We start from the raw sequence: 9,402 nt of genomic DNA, 5'->3' as shown, positions 1-9,402 counted from the left end.
AGTAAAAGCCTAAACCAGAAATCAAACATAATTAAACAAAAACTAAGAAAAATACAGTTGGGAGATATTTTTACAAAAACAACATGAACTTAAATCGTTTAAGATAATTGTAAATAAGATGACTCTGGGCAAGCTAGCTTGCATAGAATTTAAGGATCCCTGAATCATGTGATCTGTTTATTCAGCTGCAAAATTTGCTTTCGAGCACAAGAAAAGATAGGAAAATCCCTTACACAAAATGAGAAATTCTTTAGACTAATTCATTAGAATGAGAAAAAAAATTTAAATGAAGGTTGAGTGAAATTATTTGTCCCCTACAAATGAATCAGAGCTGCAAAATTTTCATGCTGAAGACCTTAATGAATCTTGTTCTCTTAAAGTATCTTACAGATAGATGAGACCAGGGATGATCTTATTTTCTGCCAGATCATCTTGTTATTCAATTATTTCTAACAAAAAGAAGTATTTTTGTTTTCTTATAGGCTACAGAATTATTTATAAGTTAACAATTCATTTGTACTCCAATAATTGCATGAAGTTGATAAAATCTAAGTTACCTAATGGGTATTTTCTAGCACTGGCATTCAAGTTTTACTCATAGCCTTGATCTTGGAGCTCTTCAATGACCTCATTCCGCATTCTAAGCCATAACTTTTGTGATTCTCTTTCAAATTTTTCCTTCTGATGTTTGATTTGAGGACTGTCCCCAGTTTTATCCACAATGCCTTTGGGCCCTATTGTTGTCCCAAAGGAACCACCTTTTGCAATGAATTCTCTAACTGCATCCTCATCACCAGGGTAAGGAAATTCTCTACGTTCATAAAGATGTGCCATTTGTTTTTCTTCCTACTACCAAATGTTCATCAACTGTAAGTGTACAATTTATGCTTCTTTCTAAAATGCAAAAGATGAATACAAGTTTCTCAAATAAGAGTAAATAATTTTTTAGCAAACAACCACAAAGAAAATAAAATCTATAGCCTATCCTCCACCAATTTGACTAGCATATCACAGGTAATATATTGATGAAATTAATAAACTAGACCTTAGTTCGGGGCTTTAATGTCCACCAACCAAGAGGTGATGTTTCATCCCATAACCATGCTGCTCCACCGATAGCATAGGCAGTAAGAAGTGCTTTTCCCAATTTTCTCATTTGATTCCAACTGAAGAAGTCAGCCATCTTTCAAGTAGGTTTTCTGTGAAAATTCAAACATCAAGTATCACATAGTTACATAGTTGCCATGTTTATAGACATTCATCTTCAAGGAATATTCTTCTTTTATTTCAAATCAATTTTGGGCACCAGGTATAATTAATACAGATACAAAGAAACAAAATTGAGTATTTTCCCATGGATGCAAAATCTTACCTCTGTAAGGTAGGTCCTAATAAATTCTAAACAAGAAGATACTTTACTGGCTTCTGTATTCGCTTGAAATCTACATAGAATTGCATATAACATACAAATGGTAGATAATTGTAACTAGCACTTACACCAACAAGGTACAAGGATTACACCAATCAATAGCAATAGATAATATGGCATACTTCTAATTAATGTCTATGTAAAACATCAAAACTACAATAGATAACATGTCATACTCATCCTAATTAATTTCTGCTGAAAGCAAGACTACCACACAGTTTTCCTAGGTTTTGTTAATTTATCTGCAACCAAAATGAATTATCTGAACCAAACGTTATCATCACTGTTGTTGAGGCAGCAACATTGCCAGACATGTCATGTCCATTTTACTCTCTATTTGAGATCTTCATTTTCATTCCTATAATGCACATAATTTTGAGCAAATTGAATTCTACTCTTAGTTGTAACACTCAGTGTGAACCAGAGAATGAAGATACAAATGCAAAATACACACCCTCCCTACAATGGGGGACATGAGGGCTTATGTTATATTGTCGATGGATCTGTACCAATCACCCTGATGATTACAGTATTTCTTCAATGGAAATTTTGACCTCGGCAAATGTTTGAATTAATATGAACCACCAGAAACTGCAGAGGTAATGGAAGAAGCATAGGCAACTATATAGGAGGCCGCATCTAAAGTTCAATCAGCAAATAGGTAGGGGGCAGTGCTTGGAACTGCTCTTTCATTTGGAGCTCACAGCCTATCCCTCCCCTGTTGCTAGTATATTTCTTATCTCTTCCTCTGGAGATAATTCATCACAGCATTTTTAGGATTCAAGTAAAAAAGAAAGGTCATTGTAGACACTCCCTAGCATAGATTCTTATGTGATCGACTGGCATCCATGCAACCAGCAGAGGTTTAACTGGCATCTTAATGATTATGCTTAGAGAGTCCTCAACATAGCCAGTATGAGCAAGAAGATCAACCATGCATACACAATGATCAATTGCAGGTGTGATGCAATAGAAGTCAGTCATGTGATTGAGGTATGCACATCCCATCCTCTAAACTTGCATGGCTGCAAGAACATAGAAAACAAGCAAAGCTTACAATGTGACAATATGTTCCAGAGTCCTTCATTAATTAAAACATTTTGCCAGCATCATTGCGAAGTCTAGTCTGTCCATGCCCTGCAATCATTGTATTCTAGGAGACGACATCTCTTTTAGGCTTTCTGTCGAAGGTTCTCATAACATGTCTATTGTTGCACTTTTTGCATGCATTTTTACTAGAAGAGCTACTGCAATTACGTCTGACAAAATTTCTGTATCTTTTATGCTTTGATGGATGTCAAAACTGTGTTCCAAAGCTCAGCTCGCACTTAGGCACAGGCAATGAGGATGCTAGCAAAGGTTGAGGAGTCTGGTTATACATCTGCCAGTTGCATTTTATTGAAATTTTCCAAGGCTTTTTCAACAAACCCATTCTGTGCATATCTGGTGATAATCACAGTCTGCCATACCACATTTCTCTCAGGCATTCTATCAAACAACATCTCATAAAAGTACTCTATAATTCCCATGCCTTTTGTGCTTCATCCATTTGCACTCATACCTACCAAGACAGCTGCAACTATGACATCTAACAGCATTCCTCTCTCCTCTATGGTTTGATGAATACCCATGCACAATTGAGACCATATAACCAGGTATAGCCGGACTCACCATCATTCTATCCAGACATGGTATATTTTGGTTTTCTGCACCTGTCCTCACAAACCTTAACATTCTTGTGCGCTAATTTTGGGGCTGTAAACTTGAAAATTGAAAAATTCAACTTGGTTGATTTTGAGATTGCAAGTTATATATAGTTTATGTATCTCTGATATTGGTTGTGTAATGTTTTTAGATTTTGGATGCCTAGTGCCCCACCATATAATGCAATTTCTTTTGAATGTTTGAAACTTGAATCTGTAAGGATATTTAGAGTCAAGAATTCAGCTTTGGAGATACATTAATTTCTTTGGGCTCAATCTTATCCTGTCCCAGTTTTTGTGATTTATAAGTTTTATATATGTTGTAATTTCCAAACTCATCTTTCTATCTTTTGATTCTTAAAAATAAGGAACTGTAGTGAACCTAGCTTCCTTCAACTTGAGTCTTGAACATCCGTTCTCTTCACTAGAAGTTTTTAGCTCTCTATTGATAATCATTCCTTTCAGTGCATCTTTATTGTGCTTTATAACGTTTTTGTCTTGATGTCTACTTTAATGTCCAAGCCTGTTTTTATATCTTCTCACCCTTTTTCAAAATTAGGAAATATTACCTACCTAAGATTTGAACCTTCTAACTCTATGGTCTTAAAAGGTTCAATCTTCATTCTTTTTCTTCACTGGACTAAACCTTTGCATTACACAATTCCTGGATTTTTTTCGTTGGTGTCGTTTCCCCACAGTTGTTGGTTTGTATTTCATATATCCCCTCTCCAAATGTAGCTGTCAAAATCAACTGGCTGTATTTTTTCTATTTAACAATATTACTATTAAAGTTGGATAGGGCATCTGCCTTGATGAATTTCAATTGTATCTCATTAGCTTTTAAGTTATTTGCATTATTGGATTCTAGCCTGCTTGCGTTATTTCTTTGTTTCATTTTTCTAATATGGAGTAACCCACAGGGCTGACACAGAAGAGGAGATAAAATTGAAGGAAGAAATCAATGATTTGAAAGCTCGGGCAAAAGAATCAGGCATTGAGCAGCGAGTTGTAAATGGAGATACTTCTGAAGGAAATCGTAATGCCTCGTATGAAGCAATAGCATCCAAAGAATAGAAAAAATGGAAGCTCTAATTAGGGAGTTGGATGATAAAGTTAATTTTGAGAAAAGAGGCAAAGATAGGCCAATTTCAGGGGCAGGATGGCCTCCTGAGTCTTTAAATAGGCCTAGATCTCAATCAGGGCACTCGGACTCTGGGAATAGTTTTGAATCACTTGGAACACCCAGATCTCCTCTATCCTTTATGCTTTGACACATGTCCATCACTATTCCAAAGCTTTTGGCATAGGCAAGGAAGATGCTGGAAAAGGTTCAGGAGTCTGGCTATAAACCTGCCAATTGAATTTGCTTGAATTTTTCTAAAGCTTTTTCATCAAATCCATTTTGTGTATATCAAGCAATTATTGCAGTCCACAACACCACATTTCTTTTGGGCATTCTGTCAAACAAGTCATACGCCTTATCAATGCTTCCACATTTTGAATAAATTGCTAACAGGAAAAGCATATCCATCAGAGAAAGCAAATTGGCATGGAAAAAATTAACAATTGAGGAAACTATTCTGATTATCTACAGAGGCTACCCCCGGGATTCACAAGGGAAGCTTCTCAGGTACATTTCAATTATGATACTATTATTAAGTCAACTGAATAAAATTGCAAATTACTTCGGTGATAACAAGCCTTTGACCTCAGCAGGTAGCATGGTAGTTCAGGTATTTGGTTTTGTAGTAAGCATGAAAACATTTCCTCATATTACAACAATTAATTAGTCTCTTCAAAGAAACAGTTCAAACTGAATGTCCTGGCATAGCTATTACATTCGGTATCAACAACCTGACTGTCGACAAGATCACTCAATATCCAAAGCTAAGCAGTCAAATCTTAATGCCAGAGTCTCACAGTATTCTTCTCTACTTGATAGAATTCAAAGGGATGGAAGTTGAAATGCTAGATGTTCTGGTTCCTCAATTAGGACACAAGATGCAATGTCGCTGTTGTCTATGCAAGCCACTATTCAGTTTGGGTACAATGAAGAGCATAAGGAAAAACAGTCTGCATTGAAGAAAAATTATCCTGTAGTAGACATCTCAAGAAGGAAACAACCTACTCCCCAACCTGTTGTGAGATTTAATGGGAGAAGAGAAAATGAGGCAGGAAACATTCTGAATGATCCCCAGCAATGCAATAACAAACACTCCAAAGGCACGTCACAAACCATTATGCATGTCTCATCCCATTTGGAGCTGGTGACAATTACCGCTGCACAACATGCGTTAATGATCAATTTTAGCTACAAAAGCCCAGAAGTAATGCAATGTGCCAACATTGTAGAGGAAAAGAAAATGTGTCAAAATGCATTCCATGTAACTTGAAGGAAACAGAAAGACAGGAGATAAGGCATAGTGAAAGTATTGTATCCCACAAAGTTGGCACATCAAATCACAATGTTCCTAGTCTGATAGAAAAGAGGCTACCCACAGATTATGTATTTCATGGAAAGCCTTTAAGAGAACTTATTCTGATCAACCATGGATATCCAACTCACCAGTTTCTGTTCCAATTGCTAATATGCTTATTTCTCCGTTGGTCATCTCTGCAACACAACATGGTTGAATGAGGGACAAAAAAAGGCATATAGAAGTTCCCATCCATAATCACAGCTACCCCCTAAAGAAACAAACTTACAGTCAACTCTTTAACTCATGTTTGGGGCAGAACACATTCCAAAAGCAGGAGCAGAATGAGTTGAAGCACACCAGTAATCCATATTCCCATCCAATCCATTCAAATGCTATCCAATCATTTCCTTGTACTTTTCACAGTTTGGGTTCCTTGTCTGGCAATCAACAGGCTGTTACATGTGCCCCTGATCACTCAACTTTTTTCCCAACTGGAACACAAAATCTATGCCAAGCGCCCTCTTCCTCTACACCCATTGCAGATTCTCCTGCCTTAATGTTGCAAAGGAATGGCATCTCGTTCCCAATAAATTTAGCTGAACAAGAAAAACCGCCACATAAATCACCCAATAACATGAGCAGGAATCTGCGAGAAAGGAGGATTAACTGAAAGCATCAATGTTGACAGAATGTATGGAAATATTATAAGGAGAAAACAAGGTGTTCAACAAACAGAAGGATTGCAAGGGAAGTTGATTTCTGAAAAGCCTTAAAAGTGTGGATTCTGAAAGAGCTAAAATATAAAATGACTATTTTTATTGACTCAGATTTTCTGGATACATTCGGATACATACAGAATTGATATTGAATGATACTGAATGTTATATATATTGATGTCTGAGCATCTTTATATAGTCTTATTTTCCCTTACAAAAACTGCTTACGGGAATAACTTCCAACAACTATACGGGAATAACTTCCAGCAACTATACATTTAACTTATTTATTTATTTAAACTAAACTTAGAAACTAGCCTGATTAATGTAATAAATCTAACATTCCCCATTATTAAATTAATCCAACAAATCTAACATCTTATTAGAAACTAACCTAATTAATTTAACAAGTCCAACATTTCCCCCCTTATTACATTAATCCAAAAAAGTGAAAGTCTTCACCAATATTATTCCTCTGGAAACTTTGATGAAGCTCCTTCACCAATCTTTGAAACTAGATTCTCTCTCCGCAACTTCAGATTGAAAATCCTAATCCTGAAGTTGCCCTCATATCCCAACTTCAGACTGCAAATCCTGAAGTTGTCCTCATAATAACATTGTTTCCACCTCCCTTACACAACGAGACATAGTTCCTCCAAGATTTCACATCTCCATGGAATGTGCCTGATGCCTCCTCTGGTGCTGCACATGAGACACCCTTCCTGCGAAAGTCCACATCTCCTCTGAGTGTGTCTAATGCCTCCTCAAGTGTCGTAAAAACAATCACCACTAATATGTTATGGACACCTTTCCTCCGAAAGTTGACATCTCCTCCGAGTGTCTCTAACACCATTCTTTAAATCCTGGCCCCCTTCACTCCATAGAAGGACAATCACGCAGCCAAGCCCCCTATTTCCTTTAGGGACACAAATCTATCAAGTCCCTTCTTCTCTTCAAGGATGAATCTGTCAAGCCCCGGCTTTACAGGGACACAAATGGTTGCTTCCCATGCAATAATCATCTCTGAGCGAGAAGCTAGCTAGAGATGATAAAAATCCTCCAACCTCCATTGCCTCCAGCCTCCTATCTTCAATAAGTTAAGGTTTGGTCATCTAAAATCCATTAAAAGAACTCTTCTCCCCATTGATCAACCCACTCTGATACCAAATGAAAGAGCTAAAATATAAAATGACTATTTTTATTGACTCAAATTTTCTAGATACATTCGGATACATACAGAATTGATATTGAATGATACTGAATGTTATATACATTGATGTCTGAGCATCTTTATATAGTCTTATTTTCCCTTACAAAAACTGCTTAAGGGAATAACTTCCAGCAACTATATGGGAATAACTTCCAGCAACTATACTAATTTATTTATTTAAACTAAACTTAGAAACTAGCCTGATTAATGTAATAAATCTAACAGATTCAGACCAATGCAGAAATGTGATTCATCCTCAATAAACAATTCATCATTAAATTGGTTCTTCTAATGTAGCTGCTAAGCATATCAAGAGGAGGAAGATCAGAAAATAATATGTTCGCAGTCCAAACAATACTAAATTCTGATTTGTATCATACATAGAGATTTTTGACTTCTGAGATGTAAACTTAGAGATCTGATATAAACTTTATAACTTGGAAAACATGTGTATTACTCTATATCGTGGTCAACAACCTGTGTTTTTATTAATAACAAGGCTTTGTTCCTTTTTACTTTGCTTGGAATAACCAACAGTGGCAAATCAGTCAAGAGCTCGTAAAATAGGTTTTGAGGAGAGTAGACTTTAACATGATCCATTCCTTATTTCCAAAATTCTGCACTAATTCCAAGCATGTTAATAAATTAATTTATGAAACAAAAGAGCTTTGCATAGTATCCGGAGGACTTGCTCATATTAAAAATCAGATTTCTATGCCAATTTAATTTTATTACAGGAAATGTGAATTATGAAGTTGTAAGAAAAAATGATAAATATTTTCCAGCCACACAAGTTATTGTACTGATTATTACGCCTACAAGAGTATAGGAACATTATTACATACCTGGCCACTTTTGTAAGAACAGCAAGACCAATACTCACTCAAAGAGCTCTGGTCTCTGTCTTCATTTTTTACCCAGCTGCTATTTTCTTCTCCAGTTGAGACTTCTGGAAATGATTTGCAGCGATTCACGGAGAACTCCAAACTTTTCAAAACCCTATCTGCTCCACGTTATTTCCTCAGCTGCTGCCCTAAAGTTCCTTTCTCTCTTCTCCAATTACTTCCGAAATAATAACTGGTCTTGATTCCTCCACAAAATGGCAAATGGCAAGCATAGAGTTGGGGAAATTCGAATGGTACTGAAGGATTCCAATACGAGTGCTTCCTCCTTCGAGTCGATTCCCCTATAATTCTTGTGGAGTATTTTTAATTAATAATTATTTAATATTTCAATAGAAATCATTCATTTCAACTGTTTTTTATTATTATGGAATTACAAATAAATGAACAAATAAAAGTCCAATAAATTAAAACAAGAGCTCTGAAGAGCTTTAGTCCGGCCTTATGCAAAAGGATAGAGTGCAAAGATTTTAAGGTGAAATGGTTTCAATATATATATATAATTGTTGAAGAATTTATCAAATTTATTAAATTGTAATAGATAAATATATTAATAAATTATTTATTATTGAAGATTACGTTCAATTTGTACAAGCAAATAAATCAATGAAAGTTGACTTTTCAATTTGAAAATTGAATACAACTTTAATAGAATATTTAAATCATTTTGAATGTGTAAATTTTTTTTGTTATCTTTCCTCAAATTTGATGATTTTAACATAAATAACTATTAAAGTTGTTTAAAAATATTACTCATTGAAAATAATTTGTACTAAAATATATTGACAAAATTTAAAATAAAATGAAAAAATATTAAATTAAAAAATTAGAAGAGTAAATATAATGAAAAAGAATGATAATTTTAGAGGGTAACTAATAAAAATATATGAGTCTATTGTTGTAAAAGAACTTAAAAATTGAGGGTAAAATATTTTTAAAATTCTTTAATATCATAATTTTTTAAAATCAAATTTTATAATTATTCGTTTCATTTTTATAATAATTTGAAAGAGAAATTAAAT

The 9,402-nt window shown here is 34.9% G+C and overlaps 1 protein-coding gene across 3 annotated transcripts; it reads right to left on the bottom strand.

Moving 5' to 3' along the window:
• Positions 1-339: 339 nt before the first annotated feature.
• LOC149536955 (uncharacterized) lies at positions 340-8,723 on the bottom strand. Of its 3 annotated transcripts, XM_089806541.1 has the most exons (5): positions 8,324-8,723; positions 5,839-6,148; positions 5,699-5,746; positions 1,046-1,199; positions 340-846 (listed from the first exon to the last, which is right to left on the bottom strand). In XM_089806541.1, the coding sequence occupies exons 4-5, from the start codon at positions 1,181-1,183 to the stop codon at positions 592-594; spliced, it is 393 nt and encodes a 130-aa protein (XP_089662667.1). In that variant the 5' UTR covers positions 1,184-1,199; positions 5,699-5,746; positions 5,839-6,148; positions 8,324-8,723; the 3' UTR covers positions 340-591. The 3 variants fall into 3 exon arrangements, 2 of the variants coding, with proteins under 2 accessions (XP_089662667.1, XP_089662666.1); XR_016357751.1 differs by lacking the exons at positions 5,699-5,746; positions 5,839-6,148 and having other exon boundaries at positions 340-849; positions 1,075-1,199; XM_089806540.1 differs by lacking the exons at positions 5,699-5,746; positions 5,839-6,148 and having other exon boundaries at positions 8,324-8,710.
• Between the last annotated feature and the right edge of the window lie 679 nt (positions 8,724-9,402).

Source organism: Cupressus sempervirens, chromosome 10 (genome assembly GCF_028749045.1).
Source record: "Cupressus sempervirens isolate cs-2001-9-10 chromosome 10, ASM2874904v1, whole genome shotgun sequence".
Classification (NCBI taxonomy): domain Eukaryota; kingdom Viridiplantae; phylum Streptophyta; class Pinopsida; order Cupressales; family Cupressaceae; genus Cupressus; species Cupressus sempervirens.
Note: the sequence above shows the minus strand (reverse complement) of the source record. Positions and strands in the feature narration are given on the sequence as shown.